We start from the raw sequence: 24,164 nt of genomic DNA, 5'->3' as shown, positions 1-24,164 counted from the left end.
CACACACACACACTCACACTGATCCACTCTGTCGCTTCAGCTTTCACGCACTTACATCTAATGGCAGCAGCAGCAGCAGCAGCAGCTGGAACTTTGATATTTTTTCAGATTCAATTCTCTGTAGACTTTTCCATGGAAGTGTACTAATCTCAGTAATATGGTGACTCCTTTTTCATGAGGCTTATGGGATCATCTTTTGCATAAAAATGCTCGAGTGGATAGGATTTAACATATAACGTAAAAGAAAAATGAAATTGTTAAATTGTAGTTAATGAAGCTCGTCTACATATATACAGATATACGGTGTAAATTAACGCACACACTTGTATCCTGTACATCCTGTATAATGACACACAATTTTACTTAAATGTGGGCGTCTCCTATAATTTCAGTTTGAACTGAATTTGGTACACTACTATGCCGTCCCTCTATAGGAATTAGATTTGTGTCAATATTTTCAAACATATTATTATATTTTATTGTTTGAAAAAACACTTTTTCTTTGTGCTCCCTGGTTTGTTCTTTGTGGGTTACTCAGTAGCCAATCAGCAGGCAGCTTCCTAAGGCCCGCCCACAAACGAAAAACCACGGTGCAAGGAACAAATTAAATCTTTATTTTTGTTGCTTCTTAAAAAGTGTTTGATGCGTGAAAAGTGTTGTTTGAAAATATTGACACAAATCTTATTCCATTTCCCTCACGCATACATGTTCAAAAAGGTTTTCCATTAAATATTTTCTTTATATTCATCAGTAGAGAACTGTTTTTGCTAATTTTATGTCAAACACGGAGGTTGAAGCCGACCGTGATTCAGTATTTCGCACTTATGCTGCGTCTCCATGTGGCTCTTTATGGCATCTGCAATGCGTGCACCTTCAGGACAGGTATCACAGCGATAGTCTTTCCACACTTGGAGGCAATCAGGAGTTAAGTGGTCTCAGCATTATCTGAGCCTGAGCAGACAGGTTGGAGCCGGCTCAATCAATCCCCATCCATCCCATTGCAGAACAGCACTGAGAAGAAGAGCCCCAAGGAAAGGAGTTCACCAATGTGGCACAAAACAAACAAACAAGCTACCCTACCCTCAGTCAGTGTGTATTGATTTTGAGCCAAGATTAATACCTTTAGACATAGTTAAAAACCCACTGTTGATGATAGCAACTCTCGCTTTAAGTCAGGAATGTACTTTTTATGCTTGGTAGGTGCTCAGTGTCCTCATTTATGGGCGATGTTGCATTTCAGAGTCAATGCCAGGAAATCTTGGCTGAAGCAATTTGTTTTTCATCGGATTTTTGCATAAATAAGCCTCTTGTGAGAGAGAAACTAATTAGTTCATCGTTTTGTGTGTGAGTCTCATGGTGGTGGTGGTTGTTGTGGGGGGGGGGGGGGGGGGGTCGCTCAGCACGTAAAGGCAATGATGATTTGTGCAACTGCGTCTTAATTGATGGAACGGTGAGCTGCATGCTTTCCATGAATAGATGACCACAGCGGAACACACCTCACACACTAATACTGATACACACATCTACAAAAAAAATAACATTTATAGAGCATGAAAGAGAATTTTGTTCCAATTGGACACTTTTTCTGCTACAGATGTCAACAGATGCAGAACAATTTCAGCAGACGATACTTAATCAGGCCAGACTACACCGTTTTAGGCCAGACTATACCCCTCTAGGCCAGACTACATCGTTCTAGGCCAGACTATACCCCTCTAGGCCAGACTACACCGTTCTAGGCCAGACTACACCATTCTAGGCTAGACTATAACCCCTCTAGTCCAGACTATATCCTTCTAGGTCAGACTATAACCATTCTAGGCCAGACTATAACCCTTCTAGGCCAGACTATACCCTTCAAGGCCAGACTATAATCCTCTAGGCCAGACTATAACCCTTTAAGGACAGACTATAACCCTCTAGGCCAGACTATAAACTTTCTAGGCCAGAATATAATCCTGTAGGCCAGACTATAACCCTCTAGCCCAGAATATACCTTTCTAGGCCAGACTATAACCCTCTAGTCCAGACTATACCCATCTAGGCAAGACTATACCCCTCGAGGCCAGACTATAACCCTCTATTCCAGAATATAACCCTCTATTCAAGACTATAACCCTTCTAGTCCAGACTATAACCCTTCTAGTCCAGACAATAACCCTCTAGACCAGACTATACCCCTTTAATTTGAGCTATAAGCTACAAACAAAGTGATGTGATATACACATGATCAGTATCTAAATATAATGTGTGCATCTCTTAAACTCCCTTTCATTGTCCCTCTGTCCACTCACCCTCCCGCTGCAGGTATTCCTTCCAGGATGAGGAGGACATGTTTATGGTGGTGGATTTGCTCCTGGGCGGAGACCTGCGCTACCACCTGCAGCAGAACGTTCACTTCTCAGAGAGCACGGTCAAACTCTACATCTGTGAGCTGGCGTTGGCTCTCGGTTACCTCCGCTCGAAGCGCATCATACACAGGTGAGATATATCTTCCTATTCAACAGCAGCCCAGTGGCTGTCCACGTCCACCCACCGCTGTGCAGAAAGTTCAAGGTGCCTCGACATGAAGGTCACACCTGACAGAACAGACGACGGTCATTGTGAAATGCACCAATTCAGTCTAGTTTAATTTGTTAAATGCAGGTTAAGTGCTTTTTAGGCAGACAAATATCTTTGACGATTGCAGACCCACACACTTTTAAAGCCAACAAAGACATGGCTGCCGCCCAGTTCTATTACTTCAAGTTGAGTGCTTTAGGGAGAGAGCTCACATATCCACGATACAGTCACTGCCAGTTAGAAAATACACAGAGTGAAAGGAAAGTTGTCCTGAAGTCTCCAGTTCCTTACTCATAACTCATAATCTACTTAATGAATCCAGGCGCAATGCAGGGAAAAACTAAACTAGAGCAGAAGTCTCTCATAGTAAATATTATACACTTGCTTAAGTATTCAAAGGGATCTAAAATTTGAGTTCCTTGTCACGTGTGAGATTGTCATGGCTTCTTAAATAATGGATTTATTAATATCAGGTGCAACACTTCCCCATGTGAAGCCATAAGTCAGTGAATGAACCAAAAGAACAAAAAATGAAGGCTTTTATTTAATAATAGAATATTAAGTATGATTAAAACTAACTAACTAATAAATTATACCATTTACCTTAAATGAAACCACTTGCTCTCGTCTTTTATTTCCACAGGAAAGAAAAGGGATTAAGTAGGATATATTATTAATTTTCTCATTCACTCTGTTCATACAGTGATGTGAATAATATAAATTACAGTTGCTACTTCAGTGCCAGATTTGCCCCTGGATGTGCACGCGGGCATCTGTTTCGACAGAATAAAAACCTTTTTCAATCTGAATTCATTAGCTTCAAATAGGAAGAGGAGTTGAACGTAACTGCAGAGCTCTTCTCGATGGAAATCCCAAGTCCTAATTTCCTCCCTCAGATGTGAACATGACAACTTTGACAGTGTGAGTTAAGGCACGCAAAGAACCTCAGTGTGTGTGTGTGTGTGTAAGCTATTCTAGTCTATATGCTTTGTAATGATCAAGATCTCCATTGAAAGAAAGACCTAAGGGAAGTATTAGTACAAGTTTAGCATCTTTTTATTGTATTATACTGGAGACGTTGGTATGAGAAACTTTTAAAGCCAATTTTTGTCCTTTTCTGAACTCAATATGAAGTTGTTCAAAGGTAGAAGCATGAAATATCTTTGACCCAACGTTATGATATTGCTCACCTATCATATGAAGATAGAATGGGTGATATTGCATATAAGCGTTTGATTATTGAGCCAGGTGTTTTTGGTGGATGTTGATGTATAAGACAGGAATCTCAGCGTACAGTACGAGGCACTTGATTTTAAAGCTAAGATTATATCCTACCTGAATAACAGTGGTGTTTGGCAAACTGGACTTTAAAATATAAGTTCTTTTATCATCTTTTGAAATGACTACAATGGGAGGTTTCTCTTTTGCGTGAAATTTCACAGCGATTCACGACGGAAAAACAGCAGCAATAGAGCAACAGACTCCTTTCGTATAATTGGTAATTATTTTCAGTGACAAACATTCTGACTTTATCCCCCTCTATGGCAAATAATATTATGAGCAATCACAGGGGACCACAACAAGAAGTTGACAACAGCCCATCATGGAAAATAAATAAGTGAAGGCATCATCATCATGGGATAAACACGAGCCTCTGAGCATCAAGAATGATGCAAGTTGATTTAATTTTTCCTCCATGTGATTAATTGGAAGTGGATTTTGCATGAAAAACACATTGTGTATATTTGCTGTAATTGTCATAATTGGGAGAGGATGGGGACATGGTGATTCAGACTTATTATACATTTTATATCATGTTACATGGTCTTTTATTATGTTTATTGCTTTGATGTATATACATATATATGATGTAATGTCACGTAACACAAATGATGATCAGACAAGTTATAAGCAATATTTGCCACTGAACGTGAGCCTAAGAAAGCAAATGAGAGATAACGATCACTGTCATCGGTGGGTGTCATGTATCATTTTCAGTGGAAGTCAGGGGTTTGTTCGTCAGTGTTTTTAACCCTCATCTCTCTGAGGGGTTTGAATTACTAACAACAGAATGAATGTCAATTAGATGACATCTTCAGAGACTTGATGAGTCACTCCAAACAAGTGGAAACAGAAAATAGCAATGATGTGGCAGGGAAAGACACGTGTGTGTGTGTGTGGTGTCAGGGGTTGCAGAGGTTGCAGCGGTTTTGCATACGTTTACTCAGCGAAGCCTCACTGACATCATCACCACTTCTCCCCGGCTGAATCCTCAGGTGCATTTTTAGTGCCTTCTGCAATCCGTGTAATGGAAAGACTTAGATAATTGTTATCCAGTGCTCTAAACAAGTCAATAATGCCTCTGTGGTTCATGTACGCACTATTATTGTACTGCCCATTTGAGTGGTTAAGGAATTCATTATTTGGTGGACAGTGGTCGCCATTTAATAATCCCCTTTTCCCGTCTGGGGCAAACTCCTGTATGAAACATCACGGTGAGGAAGGAAATATTTAGTACTTCTAGTTAGTCTAATGACTCACAACTAGTTGTTGCCATTTGCTGTGCATTTGCCATTGCTGCTCTATCTGTAAAGTGAAGGGAAACCAAACAAAACAAAACAACAATTCCCATTATTTCACGGTGCTTCACAATGTCACCATTGGTGTCCTATGGTATTGTTTTAAATGAGAGACCTCCAGCAGCAGAAATTACATAGTGTACTGTGTGGTAGAAGCTTCTGAAACACATGGTCTCTTGTCTCACGTCTTAAGTTTTGAGCAGATCGGTCAACGTATGGTAAAGTTACAGGCCACTTCATGTTTCGTGGTGAATGGACGCAATTCGCCCCAAATTCCGATGGTTGCCATGGCCACGCCATTTTGAGTCTGCGAGACCTTTTGATAACTTCTCATCTTTCATGTGTCTTGTACAAATTGGCCAATTTTTTTAATATTGGAACGATTATCAGTTCTCAGAGCAGTTTGTTCATTTTCGAAAACGTGCAAATCGCCAAGATGGACGCCCAAATTCAAAATGGCTGACTTCCTGTTGAGTTGAGGCCATGGTCTCAATGGACTTCTTTGTTCGTCTTGGGCTTTGACATGTTTCCACCAAATTTTGTGAAATTTGGTGCAACTTAGTTTCGGCTTTTTCCCACCCGGTTTCACCTTCGGGGGCGCTATGGAGCCATTTTGCACCACTTTTACATAATCCCTTATTTTAGAAAACATTTCCGCCAGTTCTGATTTGTGTGCCAGTTTCCATCCATTTTCACTAACGTTAAAGAGTGCTCTTTTATGCACAGGAACTCTGTGCAGGACATTTTCTTATTTACGTTAGCACCTGCATCTGTATTTGGTAGATATAAGTCCACACTATGTAACTGTGACACATTCTTTTAATCGTCTTTATCCGCACTGAAACACAGAGGAACCCTTTGTCTTTGGTTTTGGACTTGCTGTCGCCTGTTTATTCAGAATCTTATGTATATTCAAATGAGCGACAACAATGGGAGCCAGCTGTTGTCGAGGCGAGAGCCTATTTCAGCCAAGAAGGCTTCTCATTTGCATGCTCTGATTTCTTTCCCATCTCTTTTCATCTGCCTCTCTCCCTCACACACGAGCTTTCACTCAGTATCATCATCCTCCTCTCCCTCCTGTGATATTCTATCTACCTACTGGACTTTTATCCCCCCCCACCCGTCACTCTCTAACCCCCATTTCTCAGTCTGAGTCTTTCTTCAACAGAGCAGCAGAAGGCATACTTCTATGTACTTCAAAATTATTTATCTGCTCCTTCATCCCCCTTTTCTCGTTCGTCTAGCGGCTTCTCGCCAAAAGGGAATATGGTGTTAATTAACCTACCTGGTTAATTGAAGGTGGAAAGAACAGTCGTCTCATAGCTGGTCCCTAAACTGAATGGATTATTCCAAAGTGCTGCATATTGCATGTCGGCAGAGTAAGTCGTTACTCTAACTCTCCATCGGCTTCTCAAAAGGGGGTGACAGGTTCTTCAAGTCTTCAAGTGCAGTATTCGTTATTCATGGAGTGTGTGAATGTTTTATTTTCCAGTAGAAGAAGAAGAAAGAAGAAGAACCGTGAGGGGGCGAAGGGGAGGGAGGAAGGGAGAAATGATCCGCTCATTTTTCATAAATGCAGATTAAAGTGCCAGCTGGTGCCAGCTTCCTTCACTTTTTGCACATTTTCGACCATAAAAGTGGCAAAGTGAGCATCCTCCCCGCAGCCCAGCCCAACCCAACCCAGTGCAGCTCGCAGTGAATGTTTACCACTCAGTCTCTGCTCCACAAAGATCACTTATTGACTGCTTGTGTAACTAAGTCACATCATGCCATGCCTGAGAGAGAGAGAGAGAGAGAGAGAGAGAGAGAGAGAGAGAGAGAGAGAGAGGTGGATGTTTGGCGGCGCACTGGAGCAGCCAAAGGAAACACAAAGAAAGAGATAAAAGCAGAGATAGAGAGTTTAGGAGGCAGATGTGCAAGGGTTCAGAGAGCTGACATTTTTTAATGCTACTGATGCGCGGAATTTTTTAGTGCCGACTGGCTGCTTCGCACTCTGTCCTTAAATTAGACAGAGGACTTGTCAAAGCAGACTTTGTCAGCCATTCACATTCAATCAGGGAATAAGGAATGAACATCCCAACACACACAGAAACTCTTTACTTTACACATGTGTATTAACACACATACACCTGTGTGTGTGAGTGTGTGAGTGTAGATGGGCTTTCAATTCATTACGGAGAAATTGTCACATTGTGTTTCTTTACATTTCTGCACACGCACTGCATTGTGTGTTTTGGGCTTCTGGAGCTTTTTCCATGCTCCTTTGTGACAGAAGCTCTCTGGTTCAATGCTGGAGTGAGAGGAAGCGAAGGGAGAGAAAGAATGACTATACAATGGATCTGCTGATTAAACTGCCGGCAATCTATCCCCAGAAAAAACACCCGAAAAAAACAAAACAATTTCAGCACAGCAATTACATATCTTTAAATTCAATTTCAATGGGGAAAAACTAAATCAATGATGAGAACAATCCACAGAGAAAACAGAAAAACAGCGTTATGCACAGCGGAGTATCAAAATGATAGAATAGATCTCAAACTATCGATTCACTGAATATATGGTCAATAGAACATGATTACATGGCATTATTCTATAATCATTAAAGTTTCTTGCACCAAACGTGATAATCGATATGAATCATCACCAAATGTGATTAATGTACGAGCGCTGCCCCGTTATCTTTTTGTGTGTTCATTTATCGGCACATAGGAGCTCTTTGTTTGGTCCGAGTGTGTGGCTGCGTGGCTGAGACCGTTCTCAGGTGTGTTTGCCTGCTCCAGTGTCACGGCAGTATCATGTGAGCAGGTACAGGGGTTCAGTTTCCCTCGGCCTCTGATGGAAGGCTGTAATGAGGCCATTAGATCCTGCTAATAGCTTGTAGGGTCAGTCATCCGAGAGAAAAGCTGAGGGGATCGACTTGCACCGAGTTCTCCCAGCCTTTAATCCCTGTCCTCAATCGGAAAAGCCCCCTACATTTTTACAACCGTTCTTATTGTGTCATCACAGCCTCCCCGCATCTTCTCCCACTCTTTATTTTCTCAGCTTCTGGTCCCCAATCACTCTCTCATGAGTCTCATAACTCTTTATCGCTCTTCTACTCTCTCGGTCCGTCCTTAAAACCCTTTTAGATTTTCACCCTCTTCACCTATAATCTACTTTAGAAAACCCTCATTGCTGCTCAGGCTCTCTCCATATTCTTTTCCTTTTTTTTTTGCAAGTCATTCATACACGTGTATATTCATATATTCAAGTGTCTTGGATTATAGATCATTAGGTGCTTCTGTTTATTTCTGCCTCAGAGGTAATAAAGCTGTGTCACCAGTGGCAAAGCGCACTTCTAGACATTTACTGACTTTTTTTAGTCGTGTATTTCATAGTTAACGTTTTTTTTGTTATATAGCGGCGAGCACATAATGGTGAGGTTTAATTTATATATTATTTGTTTTGTTTTCGTCCTGCATTAAATGATGGGGTCTATGGGCAGTCGCTCATGTTTCGAGCAGTAGTTCCATAGCAGATCCTTTGGGCCTCAACTCTGGCATGAATGGCCTTGGATCACAGGTTGCGAGCCTGAGACCCAATGCACTTTGGGTGCATTCTCCAGCGGCAGGTTGGAGAATGAGGATGGAGACGTGCCATCCGTCTCGTCCGTCTCGCCAGTTGCAAGACAACTGCCGTCGGAGACTTGAAGGTTCCAAACCCTAGTAACCCAAGGGCCCTGTGTGGTTTCAGGTTGGGATGCACTGATGGTTTGTTTTTTAAATGCTTAGTCCTATGTACTTTCAGTCAGCCAGTTGTCTTGGCTTTTTCTTGTCCTGTTGCTTCCACAATGACAACGTGGCCTTTAATAAAAGGACGCTTCCTTGTTTATGGAGCAGCCACACACACACACACACGCCCCTGCTCGTCAGCCTTTGAGGCAAATGTCAGCTAATTAAGCTTTACATGTCCGACCTTTCTCGCCCCCCCCACCTGAGCCTGTGCCACTTGATCTGCCACAGCATCCGAGAGCTGAGCTCCGTGCTACAGGTTGTCCCTGTCGCCCAAGAGTGTGGCACACGCGCACACACACACACACACACACACACACACACACACACACACACAATGCACAAAAACACAGGTCGACGTGGCCTTTGATGTGCTAAAAACTGCAGCGCTTCTATAGGGCAGCAGACTTAATAAGATTAGACGGCGTCAGAATTTCTCATTTCTCTATAAACATCTGTTGCTGCGACACTCGGCCCCCTTAAATTCACAAACTCAAAGTGGATGCCCCCACACTAATACTGTACCTTCACCACACAGACGCCCAGTGAAATGTCTCCTGTCAGCAGGCACAAATGGAACATTTGAGAGGGGGTGCTGAATATTGAATATCATCTCTCACCCAGTTGAGCTTTTAAAGCTGCGGGGATTCGTTCTGGAGACAGGAACAGAGACAGAGAGGAGCTGGGAACGCTCTGTACCCGACACTGTTTCACTCTGCAGCCGCACGCACACACGTGTTTCACAAAATGCACTGATGAAAAATAAATATATAAACCCCCCCCCAAAAAGAAAAGAGAGGGTAGTGCTTGTCAAAGTCATGGTCTAAGTGGTACAGACTAAGTTATGGTGAGAATGAAAGAGCAATAGCGGTGTCAGTGTCAAGGGCAGATGAAGATCAGTGAAAACTGGGATTGAGATCACAATGTTTCTTTGAATTAAACTAAATGTGAGCGATTTCGCTGCTATATAAATATAATATATTATGTTACGAGTTGCTGATTTTAGGAAGAAAAAGACTCTTGACTGACTTGGATTTATGTATATACTTGGATGTATGTATATACTTGGAGTTATATTAAGACCAGATCCAATACATGTTTTATTTAAGATAATTAAAAGTAACTGCTTATGGATGACATGTTTATGATTTATATGCCATCAAAAAGAGATTTTAAATACATACTGTATATATTTTTTTATCTTAAACTCACTATATATACTATAAACGACCTGAATTGTTAAAACCAAGATAAATCATTTGACCGTAGCTCTAAAGGTGTACAAATCTTCATTTACACTGAACTGAACTGAACAAAGGAAACTTTTTTTCTTTCTACAAACCTACTCGGAAAAACAGAAAACAAATGAGTAGAAGCAGTGGGAATAAGTGCTTACACCTGTCGCCCCTCTCAGGTTTCTCTGCTGCTCCCACAGCTTCACCTGCTGTCCCGCCCTCTGTCTGTCCCTCCCTCCCTCCACTCAAATGAATTAGATACTTGTTTGTTTGTTTTATCACACCTGGTATTCACCGACTGCCTCAATATAATCCCAGATTATGATTCCAATCAATAGTGAGCGGCCTGCTTTAGCCAATTTTTTGGAGATTTTTACATTCCGTGATGCATTCTCTCAAAGAATTGTGCAAAGTAACTTCCCTGGTGTTAAGATTAGAGTATACCGCCCACCGAACAGCGACGTAATTGGAGACAAAAAAAACAAGTGTTTGAGACATAATGTGTGATATCAGTGACATTTGAGCAACTTCCTGTACTTAAATAATGAAGCAGGTTGTTAGCGTCTCAGCGAGCAGCCTCCTTCATATCTCTCAAACCGCACACTTTAATTGGATTGTGCATTCATACAACTGCATAAGGAAATGACCATAACCGTGTTATTTTACACCCCCACACACACACACAGCACCTTTTATTAGAAATGCTGGAACTATGAAATGAAAGCAACACTAAGCAACAGCTGCAGTTTCTGTGTGAATCCGTTCTTAGATAATTCAGTGATTTTTTTTAAATTTACATAAAGACAGCTGATTGACAAATTAAACTGAGACACTGGGCCAAATAATATTCGTATTGATTGCTGGCTTTTCCCAGAACCAGATGTGCTGTTGTCAGTTTCTAATGACTTTTAGGTCTTTTTTTACCTGATTGATCGTTCAGCATTACTCTTAAACCTGCTGAGCCTGACTCTGGCATTTTAAGCTGCTGACTGGAATTCAGCGGGGCGATTCTTCTGGGATCTGTTTGATCTGCTCGCCACACAGTGGCAAAGGTAGTCGATGCAAGAACAGGTAGTCAAGGCAGAGTGGAAAGAAATTCCCCCCATGTCAGTGTACGGAAGAGTATTAGGGCCACATGTAAAAAAATTAATAAATAAAACAGCATGAATTCTGAGAATAAATCAGAATTCTGACTTTAATCTCAGAATTCTTACTTTAATCTCAGAGTTCTGACTTTTTTTCTCAGAATTCTGACTTTTTCTTTAATCTCAGAATTCCGACTTTAATCTCAGAATTCTGAGAAAAGAAGTCCAAATTCTGAGATTAAAGTCAGAATTCTGAGATTAAATTCTGAGATGAAAGAAAAAGTCAGAATTCTGAGATGAAAGAAAAAGTCAGAATTCTGAGATTAAAGAAAATGTCGGAATTCAGACTTTTTTTCAGAATAATCCATAAAAATCTGTGTCAGTGTTCTATCAAAATGATTTTGAAAAAATATATCTGTAGCATTTTTCTTGTTCTCTTGTAAATCACATGCACCTACAGTACTAATCCCAATGTTGTGTTTGTGTTTTCCCTCACAGGGACATCAAACCTGACAACATACTACTGGATGAGCATGGTAAGACCCTCCCAACCCCACCCCCTTTTTTTATTTTTTAAATCATATCGATGATGTCGTTGGATGTAATTTAACCCTTAAAGTTCTAAGACGAAATATAAGATGAAAATGTCACAGTGCTGTAACACCAGCAGAGTGAATGTTTTAGCAGAAAATGAAATGAGTTCTGCTCTCCGTCTCTCTGCTGCTTTTATCCAGAAAATAATAATATTTGAGAGTTGATTTATGTCGTCATGCTTCAAGGTCTGTCGGGCCAACGATTGTGAAAAGCTGCCTGTGGGCATCGCAGCTCCTTTGATCTGTGTGATCGGCGCGGTGATCCCACAGGTTGAAGGTTTGTCAGAGCCCTTAGTCACAAGCACTCAAGTCTTGAATGTCAAGTCCATGTCAGGTTTTTAAGATTTTAAAATAAGCAGTAATTTGACGTGAATGTACCCACACACATACAATAAGAGATGAAAAGAGCAGTATATATTCAGAGGAAATGATGTGTTCATGTACATCTTTGTGCCAATAGCCCGTAGATCCAATCTAAATGTGAGCATAACATTTAGTGTATATTTACAGGCCATAATAGAATCTCACTTAATAGCTGATAAAAAAATAAATAATGTAAATTGCTGCCATGTTATATATATATAGGCTTTTCCACACAGTCCAATTACTACAGTTGGTGTTGAATAAATTCCACTTAGCTGCTTCAATTTAAGGTATAAAGTGAGACTACAGAGAGAGAGTACACTCTACACTGAGTTTAGTGAAAACAGACATTAAGTGAGTGTTTCTCACACATACGCAGGTTCTGAAACAGATCCACAGTCATGACTACAACTATCTTTTTCACTTTAACTATGTTGTATTTTCCCTATTTTGACTTGTAAGAATTGCATGCATCACACGAAACTAAAGTCATAGATACAATTGCAGATAAGTAGATATATTTTTGCTTAGACAGGTTAGATAGATTGATTTTTTTTCTCTCCATTATACGAAAAGAAATTCTGCAACATGCATGCATGCATTGCATCTTTCGGGAAAAGGTTTTTGTGAAATCATGGCATTTATTTCTGCAGCAAACACAAAAACAGCCTGGAAAAAAAACACTACAGGGATAAACAAACCAGCGACGTATATTTGATATTTGAACACACACTTTTTGGAAGCCTTGAGATTCATGATTTTGCAACTGGAAGGTCACAGAGGTCACCTCAGTATTCAAACTGAGTTATTTTAGCAACAATCGGAGGCTGGTCTTCACTTTTCAAACTGAAAGACTGTGTATATTTTTATATACAGTACATGCTCTCAGATCAATGGTGTCTACTGTACGTTTGGCCAAATACTGTGTGCACATAACGACAAAACAAAACGCCCTCCACAAAAGTCCTGAGATTTCAGAGAACGTCAGGCAGCTGCTCATGGGAGCTGAGTATGGGATATGTGGGATAGCAGCAGCTCGGCTGTCACTACAGACTTGAAGCTGACAAAGACGGGAGCACACGGGGGGGTGGGGGGGGGAGCCACAAGAAGCAGTGACGTTATGAGCAGACATTGCGATCAAGAGGAAAGAATAAAAGGAGAAGGAGAGTGACAGCTCAGTCTGATTTCCACAGGACATTTTCTCTCTTTCTGTCCTTTTTCTTTGCTCCTCACTTATTCTGTACACCCCACACTTATCGACCGAAGTCTTAAACAACATCAGGTATGAGAGGGGGCGGCCGGCAGGCTGCTTACATCTGCTCACTACTTCAATTTTGCAAAGCTGAAATTGCCCCGTGTCCCTCGGGGGCTGTTGTTTCATATGGAGAAAAACAATTTGCCCATGCACGTACGTTGCTTTTTGTCTTTTTTAAAGACCGCAGGGGTCGTGAGAAATGGTCCAGGAGGGCCGTTGTTTAGCTTATCCTTACATGATGCTACATCGTATTGAGTTTGAAAACCACAGTCTTTTCCATTACAAGATAATGTCATGTTTTACATAAAATTATGTTGTCATGGCGATGTCTCTGTGTCTCTTTGTGTTCGTAAGCAGTTGTGTCAGCACAATTTATTCAGAAACTGATTTGAATCCAAGCAAGACGGGGTTTTTAGGCAATATTAGCATCCATTCATGAATATTGTGACTTCATTATCGTGATTGGCAAAGTTTTGTGGTGTTTGGTTTGATTTGGCAGCTCAAGCACTACTTTTTCTGTTGCGATGTGGTGTGGTGTGATATCTAAAATCAAATTCCACGTCAGTGTTTTTTGGCAGACGGTCCCTTATTATGAAATTAACACAACACATCATCTGTCTCCATATTGTTGGTATTGATGGGGTTTATAGGTAAAAATCAAGAGATTTATGAGATGAGATTATGAATATTTATTTATTTATTGCTTCATATATTTATTTAATAAAGTTTTTCCTTTCAAAACTGAGATTTTGAAATCTCAGTTTTGAAACGTTACACACAGGCTCCTGCGCAGAGAAATTCAAATATAGAAGAGATGCAGCAGTGTGATGTAACCCAAGGCTCAAACGTTGACAGTTGTTCAGGTAATCCCAGTAAAAAACACATTAGATAACGAATACCAGGAAACCTGCTGCATCATTGTTCTAAGCACCTCACATTTCAACACTCACACGCACGCACACGGACTGCTTTTACTTTACACCGACAACGGTAAACCACACAGACTGTCAAGTGATTTGAATTTGGGGAAATTGTATTGTTATTGTTATTGTATTTTCAAGGATAATAATATAAAATAATATAATACAATATTATATAATATTATATAATATAATATATTATAACCTGCAACGAAGAACTGTAATTAATTCTCAAAAAAGAGCAATTTATTTCAGTCTCCGTCAATGCAATTAAATGAATCACAAAGGCTGATTAGCTTCCTCTCGTTCTCTTTAAAAAGCAGCCAACTGCAGGATACTTTTTAAGTTAACCCAGTTTTGTCATTTGTCCATTCGCTGCACCCGCAAAGTGCTTCATGGACCAAAGACCTTTACCTATAGAGACTTTGCATTTTTAATCACGTCATAATCAATGTTTCCAGACGTCAACTCAATGCAGTGGTTGACAGTTGTGAAGCGCAGACTCTGTGGCATCCAGACATCCATTTTCTACCACTTTATCCTCCACAGGAGGGTCGTGGGGGTTGCTGGTGCCAATCTCAGCTGACATAGGGCGATAGGCGGGGTCACATACTGGGACTCGATCCCGGGTCTTCTAACCACTACACCAACTGTGTGTCCCATATCTGTGTCATAGTATCTGAGTATCTGAGGTTGTGCTGCTACTTTATCTGTCTGAACAAAAGCAGTTTAAATGGATTACTCTGGAAACATTATGACGATGATGGTTGTGTGTTTCCTGTCTCTGGCTTTTGGGGAAGTCACAAATCTTTCTGAAAGAAAAGACAAGATTTATAGTTTTGTTCTCATCTTTAAGGCCCAGTGTCTCTTAGACTGACTCATGCATACTTTTTATTCACATATGCACATGCAGCCTTTGTTAACTTTATGTACAGTATGTGTACGTCGTCTCGCCGTAAGCGTGTGCAGAGTTAACGACGATATTCATTCATGCAAACAATCACTGCGGCAAAAAACTCCCCTACTCTGTCTTCCCCTCTCACTCAGTTTGACACACACACACACACACACACACACACACACACACACACACCTCATTAGTGTGTGCTCAGTGTGCATGGCAGACATTCTGGGCTATCCTGCAGCACGGCGAGTCGCAGGTCAGTGGTTTGACTTTGGGAAAAACACTGCATTTGCTTCTCCGCCCTCTGTCACGATATCAGAAACCACATAGTGGTTTAATAAGATCCACCGACAAATCCCCAGTTCACCGACAAACGGATGATATAATAATTAATTTATCACCGCAGGGTAAGAGCCGTATGATGGACGAGTACATAAAGATAAACGTGATTATCTTTACAGTAGCCTTTAAAAACCTAAGCCTCAAAATGGTTGTTTTTGGCTTATTTTAGGACAGAAAATAACAATAATAAAGAATAACTTTCAATATCTGGGAGTTATTTACAGTTTACTGCATGTTAAAATAGTTCAATTTGAAATTTGAACAGTATAAAACATACTTAAAATAACATTTGGTTGAGTTTTTGTCTCAATGTGCAAAAACAGGCCAAAAAAATGGAAACTATGTACAGGTGTTTTTCCAACTCTCTCCTCTCTGGTGACAAAGACGCAAACACAGTTTGCAGTGATGCCATCAACACAACTCTGTGCTTCTACAGTTCAGAGCTACAATGATCTTTTTACAGAAGTTAGATTCTGGAAAATGTTTATTCAAAACTAAAATGTGTCCCTTTTTTTAATGAATGCTGACTGAACGCAAACTGTTTGACCGTTTGTTCCGCAGGCCACGTCCATTTCACCGACTTCAACATCGCAGCCATCGTCAAAGACGACCTGAAAGCGACGTCCATCGCCGGAACCAAGCCATACATGGGTGAGAAATACGACGTGTTTGATAAATGCCTCACAAGGAGGGATGAAGGAATGAATGACGAATAATTAACAGCATGAAATCTGCCTAGAAGTTCACAGTTATGATGCAGTAGTAGATGCAGGTAAAAAAGTGAACACATGGGCACTTCTTTGTTGCTGCTAAGCTCACGTCCTACATTTTCAGTCTCTTCATCTGTCCAGAATTTAGGAAAGTATGTTTCACATATTAAATATGTAGTAGTCTCCAGAGTTTAAGGCGGCGTGTTTGTGTTTTCATGCACAAGTCTAAGACCTACTTTTTTGAAGCACAGATGCACTCGTGTCCTCCCTGTGACTCTGGCGTGCAGTAATCAGATTGATGTGGTTTCAGCTCGGATCCGACAGCAGCTAATGTTATTCCAGGGAGCTTTGAATGGCGAGGTGACATGTTTTTATGAGTGTGTGTGTTTGTGTTTATGTCTGTGCGATCTTCACAAAGTGTGCGTCCGTGATGAAGACTGATCTCGCAGCCCTGTGCGAGTCGAGGCTAATTCACAGCTACTCTGGGGCAAAAAGGCGTCGTCTTTCTCTTATAAATCTGCTCTTCATCCTCCCCGACAAGGAGGCAGAGCAAACCTGCCACGAGAGACCTCGCTGGGTTTTTCCCCGGATGAGGGATGGAAATTCATTTTATCCATTTGGAACCAAATTATAGCTGAGCAGCCATTTCTCAATAAGAGATTATTATTCTCTTCCAGGGAAAGCGTTCGGATAAATATTTTGATAGCTCAAGCTCCCAGAAAAGCTCTTAAATCAACGGTTTATTAAATAGATTTTGCAGTGCTACACAAGCATATCGCATTCATATGGGAAACTAAGTAGATACCATATATTTAGTTGTGACTTATTTTACCGGAATTAGGAGAATACGGAAAAGTGTTGGCTCAATATTGCCTCCGAAGGTGAAACCTAAGTTGCACCAAATTTCACGAAACTTGGTGGAGACATGGAACAGCCCACAGCGAACAAAAAAGTCAGTTGGGATGATGGCCTCAACTCAACAGGGAGTCGGGTATTTTGTTTTTTGTTTCCACCATGGCGAGTTGGAGTCCAATTTGGCAATTTGCACATTTCGTAAGATGAGAAATTATGAAAGAACCAGGTCAAACTTTGTAAAAGGAGCTGTGGAATTTTAAAAAGTGATGAATTTGATAAGAAATTTAAGAGTGGGTGAGACGAGAGCGAGAGAGGGGAGAGAATCCCTCCGCACTGACAAGCGTAATTCATTAAAGCTTCAACAGCAAAAGCAAGGGTTTAAAATAAATCGCTATCCAGTGCCCAGACGTTCTGTGAGCTCTCTCTGCAACAGAGCATCTACATCTGAACAGTGCCACTACGGCTCATTAGAGCTACGCCTGGAATTATAAATACGATATCACACGATGATGAAGGTAGCTAAACCATGTATGAAATGAGCTGTAGGCAAAATGAAGTGTTCTCCGTCTTTAAAACAAAAACAATGAGAGCAAAAATACACGTCATCCCTCCCGTGTGCATCATTTTAATGCTGTTTATATTCCGTCTGTCAGCTCCTGAGCTTTTCCAGACCTTCGAAGGCTCCCACCCCGGCTACACCTTCTCTGTTGACTGGTGGTCACTGGGCATCACGGCCTACGAGCTGCTACGAGGACAGGTAACGTGTCACCACCGCGTGATACACAGCAATAAGTCCTCAGGAGGCTGAAGCTGAAATTGAATTTTACATTTAAGCTGACCCTAAGATGTTTAGATGTTTAGTCATGGTGCGAGACGAATCGCTGTGGCAGCGACGTCAAGTTATTCTGAGAGCTGTATAATTGGATTTGATTGTTTCAAATATTATTTATTAGATTCTGCGCTCAGGTCCCGTCTGGGGGTGTTAAATTCTGATGTCATGGAAGTAAACGCAGGATATTATGCTTTGGCTGGGTCTCTTTCATTTATCAGGCTGTGGGGCCTTGGAGCTTAGTTGGCAGGCGTGTGTGCTCGATGTGGACTCGAGTCAGAGTTGCAGCAGCAGAGTTTCCTCTCATGTTTCAGGATCAAGACGATGATGATGATGATGATGACACAAACTACAGTAACCTCTGTCCACACGGACAAGGACGCACGGCACCTGAAACTGATCCCGATTCTGAAATCACTTTCTGTCGCACTCCAGCACTAACCTCTCTCCTAGTTAGTAAAGCCAAATATCTTAATTATCTTCTCAAAAAAAACACCAAAGTTGCCTCAGCTCATCTCCTCCGTCCGTCTGATTCTCAAGTACTCTTCAACCTCCACTTCAAATTCAGCAGTGAGTTGCCGTGCAGACTTTAAAGAGCCAGAAACTACTCTGAGTGACGTACTGAACAACTTTAGCCCCGTTTCACTCCCACCTTGTGTTTTTTTGCAAGCTTCTCTTCTCTTTAATCCCTGCCCCAGACTCCTGTAGCCTACACAATTTCCATTTTGTCTTCCAAAGCTCAGCGCTGACTTTAAAGGGTAAATCGCTCCTCGGGCGTTAGGAACTGACCGGTTGAATGTGCAGAATTATTTAGCTTTAGTTGGAAACGGAGATTCAGCTCACTGTTTTACATCTTTTTACTGGATCTAATGGATCTTATTTAATTTTGACCTTAATTGAAACATTTAGTTGATTTAAAAGGTTTTTAATCGTGCTTTAATCAATTTCATACTGTTCAACAAAACGATCGCAAGAAAAACAAATGAATATTTATCAATATAAGGCCAAATTTGATCTTTTTTTTTGCCTCACCCTGTGCATTTTTACTGCACATTTTATTCACGTATACTGGCGATATAAAGAGAGGCAGCAATGGGCATGTGCCAACTGCCTGCATCAGTCAGTGTGTGCAGCACGGCTCAGTGCTGCCTCACCTCACTGCTCTCCCGTGTATTTGAACAGGAAATGGGTAAATTTGGCGATTTTGATCGCGGAAATGTTGAAATCATACAGAAAACTTGTTTACAGAACAGTCAAGTGGACTTAAATGTGAATCATTTCTTCATTTCTTTGCTCTGGATTACAAAGAAATTATTAAAAGTTAATTATTTTGGTTTCTGGACAAAACAAGACATTTAAGAACATCATCATTTCCAGGTTTGACGAACACCGATCAACATTTAAGCTTTTCTGATATTTTATGGACCAAACGATTAATCAAGAAAATAATCGTTAGTTGCAGCTCTCCACCGAACGCAGACGTGGAACAGCGAGATCACAGCAAACACACACGATAATGCAAACGAACTGTCACACATGAGCAAATTTTCACCGTATGCAACATCTAACACCAAAAGAATGCATCACCGTCAACTGACACCTCGCACACTATGTGCCCTTTATGGGGGAACAGCTGCAGAATTGGAATATAATTGCCCGTGTGGATCTGAAAGAGACTGTAATAAAAGTGAGAAATGGCAGTGTTGTGTACAGCTCCTTGTTTTCATTCATCCTTCCTGTTTCTTTTTAGTCTGAATCAGCTGGCAAACGCAGGAATAACAATAAGTGCGTTAGTCCCACAACAGATTATTTGTATGCATTTGATCAGAAGGAGCACAAGCGTTTACTACGGGTTGAGAAATGTGTTGTTTCTCCATAAGTGCGGTGAATGTGACGATGAGGGAAGGAGAGAGTTTTCCAGCTGAGAAACAAACTTGACGACACACACTTTATCAAAGACGCTCCTCCAGGCAGCGCTCGAGGACAACTGCGAGCTGTCTTTAACACGCTGTGTCGTCTCCCTGTGCCTCCCCTGCAGAGACCATATGTGATGAGATCCAGCACGCCAGCTAATGAGATCCTCCAGACCTTCCATAAGGTCCATCCCAGCTACCCAGCAGGCTGGTCTTTAGAAATGAAGTCTCTTCTCAGAAAGGTAAAAATATAATATGGAATATAAAATTGGAGATTTATTTTACACCACGTGTTTATGTAACGCAGTGCCATCTCCACCTGTGTTTCCACGTCTACATGTTTGGTAACGGAAGGTTCTAATGTTTGGAATTGTCCTTTTTGTGATCGACAGCCTCCAGTTTTGCATGTGTTTACTGTTTCACTCTCGTGTTTTCTTGTGAAGACTTAATTTCCTGTGGGAAAACAATTACCATGAACTGACACCAGCAGAATTTGGGTAAAAAAAAAAAATAGCTGTAATCTGTAGAATCTTAAAAAGGCATCAGTTTCATTGTTGTTAGCCATGTTTTTTGGTTACATATTTTGGGGGGTTTCCTTCATCCTCCCACCATAGACATATAATAAATGAATAAATAGATGAGAAATGATGTGGAAAAATAAGAAGAACATTCTATAGCTCAGTAGTTCAGTGGGTTTCAAGTGTCCAGGCATCGGTAAAAAAAAAAACCTTGGTGTGACGTGAAGTCCGTAATCAGGAGTAGTTTTTGTTTATCCACGTTTTTAATCACCTCGCAGCTGAATTATTGCAGCAACTCTCTCTACTTCAGCATCGCTAAAACACCGATGTCTCGTCTGCAGCACAAACGTGAGCACACCACACCGATACTGGTTTCACTCCACTGGCTACCAGTTCGTTTGAGGATTGATTTTAAAATGCTCTTGATTGTTTTTAAATCATTAAAAGGGCTGGCACCTCAATATCTGGCTTAGATAGACTAATCAGCTGCTGTTAGCTGCAGTGGCGGCTCCTCGGCTCTGGAACGCCCTGCCCCGGCACATCAGCGGCGCCCAGACTGTTGAGCATTTTAAATCGTCTTTAAAAACCTACTTTTACTCCATCGTGTTTAAACACAGGCCGAGTTGGACTCCCATTGTTTCGTGTTTTTAGGCTTTCTATTTTTATTGTTTTATTTTGGCATTTGACGTCATTTTGTGCAGCACTTTGGTTCAACCTTGGTTGCTTTTAATGTTCTCTATAAATAAACTTTGAGTTGAGTTTCCAGCTTCAATTATCAATGTATCTATATATTCTAGAAAACGCTGCCAGGTTTTATGAAAAAGCGTCTGCAGAGATCCACCAGCACACCAGCTAATGAGATCCTTCAGGTCCATCTCAGCTAACCCAGCAGGCTGGACTTAAGAAACCAGTCTGATCGTGGGTTAATCAAAGCAGGGATGACCTCTCTGAAGAGCACTTTGTCTAAAATATCTTTGTGTTTCTGAAGCAACACGGAGACTGAAGCTTCTGAACTCAGAGTTAGTGTTTCTGAAAAAAGGTTTTTGAAAAGTTCTGCACTTTTTATTCTCTGTAGGGACTTAATTGCTTCCTTGACCTCCGTGGCGGCTGCTGCTGCTATAGGGAGCACCTGGATCGTGAGGATAGGACGAGACAGTCCAGGGGGATTGGGCTCTGGTCAATTATGAGGGGAGAATAATAATCCAGAAAAAAATTACTTATTTCGTTTGGGTCAAAACCGCCAGGGGAAATTATTCTGGGAATAAGCTTTGAGGCACACGCCTCGTCTGTTGGAGCCGGCTCTAAACTTTGCCAGAAGATAACAAATCATATAATTGTATTAGAATATTTGGCATTTTAGATTATAAACTTCACTTCAGGAGTGTTTCGACTTCTTAAAGTGAGAGACAAGAGAAAATGATTTGAAGCCTTGAAAGCGTATCATCGTGCTAATATTATTCCCGTCGTTAACTTGGAGTATTTGTGAGGTGAGAAAAATCACTGGATTTGGATGTGGGTAATAGTTGCAGAGGGAGAAATCAACGTAATGTAACAAGTCTATTATCCAAGAGGGTAATAATAGCATCTATTCTTGAGTTTCACACATAAAAATAAAGGAAAGGAAATAGCAAACTAGCTTCACACAAGCTTTAAGATGTCGTCACAGTGGCTTTTTATTTTATTATAATAATCAAGCTTTCAAAGACAGGGATTGAGTCGGTGACGTACGGCGAGTTATTGTGAAGCAGAGAATCAACACGATTTAACAAACTGTTGCAAACACAGGATCCAAATTAAACGCGAGCAAATAAACTCAGTGTCTCACGATTGCTCTAGAGTTTGGGCTTTTGTGTTTTTGGCAGCGATCCACTGCAGTCAAACTGTTGCATTGCTTCGTGCTCAGACTCTCACCTCATTGGTATTCCACTCGTGTGTGTGTGTGTGTGTGTGTGTGGGATGTAAAGGGACGTAGAGAAAGTGAGAATGAATGGATGAGTGTCTCATGTCCAGTGTAATTGTGGTTCATCCTTCACACTTCATAACCTGCGGATTTTTTTGTTTCTTCATGCGTCTCATTTTCATTTCCCCGTCTTCTGCCGCTCCGTCTCTCGTCCTCACCCCCCTGTCTCCGACACGCTCACTGGAACCCTGTCCTCTCTGTCCTCTCTGACCTCTTTTGTCTCCTTCAGTTGCTCTGCATCGACGTCCAGAAGCGCATTTCCTGTCTAGCGGAGCTCCAGGATTTGGACTACATGTCGGACGTCAACTGGGACGCCGTGCTCAGCAAACAGCTTCCCCCCGGCTTTATTCCTAATGTGAGTAAAACTAGAGCACGGGAGCTTAATCCTGGATGCTTTAATCCAAACTTGACAAGCATGATTTATGATTTAACTCTTTTAAAGCATTTGAGAATAACTCTAATGTAATTTTCCCAAGGGCACTTACTTGGGAAAGGAAGACGGTGTCTCACTCTCGATGTTATGTTTCCTGTCGAGCTGTAGACATCGCCCCCTGCTGGGCTGAGCGAGGTTTCCCACTGATTGTGCAGTTACCTAGACAGAATGGACAGACGCACACACAATAGGACACACATTATGTGCGTGACTGATGCAGTCAAAGGCAGAGAGATGTTTGCAGGTGGGCTCCCGATCATTATTTTACCAGCTGGAGGTAAACAGTTGCAGTTACAGACTCTTTGCTTCTACGTAAATAAGAAAACACAACACGGTGTGAATGTGAATGTCCACGTCCTCCCTGAGTTAAAATTAAAATAAAAACGTCATTCGACGACTTCAATCAATCGACGTCTCGGTGATTATAGTCGACTCAAGTTTTCAAGGAATACAAAAACCAGCCGGGGTCTGATAAATGTCACGGTGCTGTGGCAGAGTTAGACAAATCCAGAGAGTAATGACCGACGCAATTGAATACACATGATTTAATCTAAATCCAAGGGAAAAAGTCTGTGGAGCAGCAGGTAATCCCAGGAGGAGAAGCACCGAGGATCGATTGGCTCCTCATGTCTTTAGTTTCTGTGTTTTTTTTACACACACACACACACACACACACACACACACACACACACACACACACACACACACACACACACACACACACACACACACACACACACACACACACACACACACACACACACACACACACACACACACACACACACACACACACACACACACAAACTTGACTTAACGTTAAAACACGAAAAGATAACACTCTGTGTGTCCGTGTGTCTCTCGACAGAAGCGCAGACTAAACTGCGACCCCACGTTCGAGCTGGAGGAAATGATTCTGGAGTCCAAACCGCTTCACAAGAAGAAGAAAAGACTCGCTCGGAAGACCAAGGACCAGGGATCTGATGGATCACCACAAGTAAGGCTTTTCAGTTTAAGAGATCACACTATTACACTGAGTAATTATGCAAAATATCTGTTATGGTCCTTTTCCTTATGGTTTACGTTGCATCTTCATCACAAAAAAAAAGTCATCGCTGCACGGCTGCGTGAAACTGCACTGACTTTGTTTTACACTCGACACACAAACGAGTGACTAGTGACTTGTAAAGCAGTTGTTCTCAGTGTAAATGAATCAATAGAATCAGTTCATTAAAGCTATTAGTTCAGTACTTCCTCCATGACCAGAGCACAGACTCCGTCTGACACAGTCACTGGACTGAAATACAGCGGCAGGAATCACTGTCGCTAAATACACCA

General features: G+C 41.3%; 1 protein-coding gene across 2 annotated transcripts in view; it reads left to right on the top strand.

The window, feature by feature from the left end:
* Positions 1-24,164, top strand: part of stk32a (serine/threonine kinase 32A) — a 48,814-nt gene that overhangs the window by 17,650 nt on the left and 7,000 nt on the right. For both annotated transcript variants that reach the window (XM_058628093.1, XM_058628092.1), the window contains exons 6-12: positions 2,308-2,481; positions 11,730-11,767; positions 16,170-16,259; positions 17,827-17,930; positions 20,041-20,157; positions 22,623-22,748; positions 23,695-23,823. In XM_058628093.1, the coding sequence (XP_058484076.1) occupies positions 2,308-2,481; positions 11,730-11,767; positions 16,170-16,259; positions 17,827-17,930; positions 20,041-20,157; positions 22,623-22,748; positions 23,695-23,823 (778 nt within the window). The remainder of the gene's footprint in view (positions 1-2,307; positions 2,482-11,729; positions 11,768-16,169; positions 16,260-17,826; positions 17,931-20,040; positions 20,158-22,622; positions 22,749-23,694; positions 23,824-24,164) is intronic.

Source organism: Solea solea, chromosome 4 (genome assembly GCF_958295425.1).
Source record: "Solea solea chromosome 4, fSolSol10.1, whole genome shotgun sequence".
Lineage (NCBI taxonomy): Eukaryota > Metazoa > Chordata > Actinopteri > Pleuronectiformes > Soleidae > Solea > Solea solea.
This window is presented reverse-complemented; position numbering and strand designations above follow the sequence as displayed.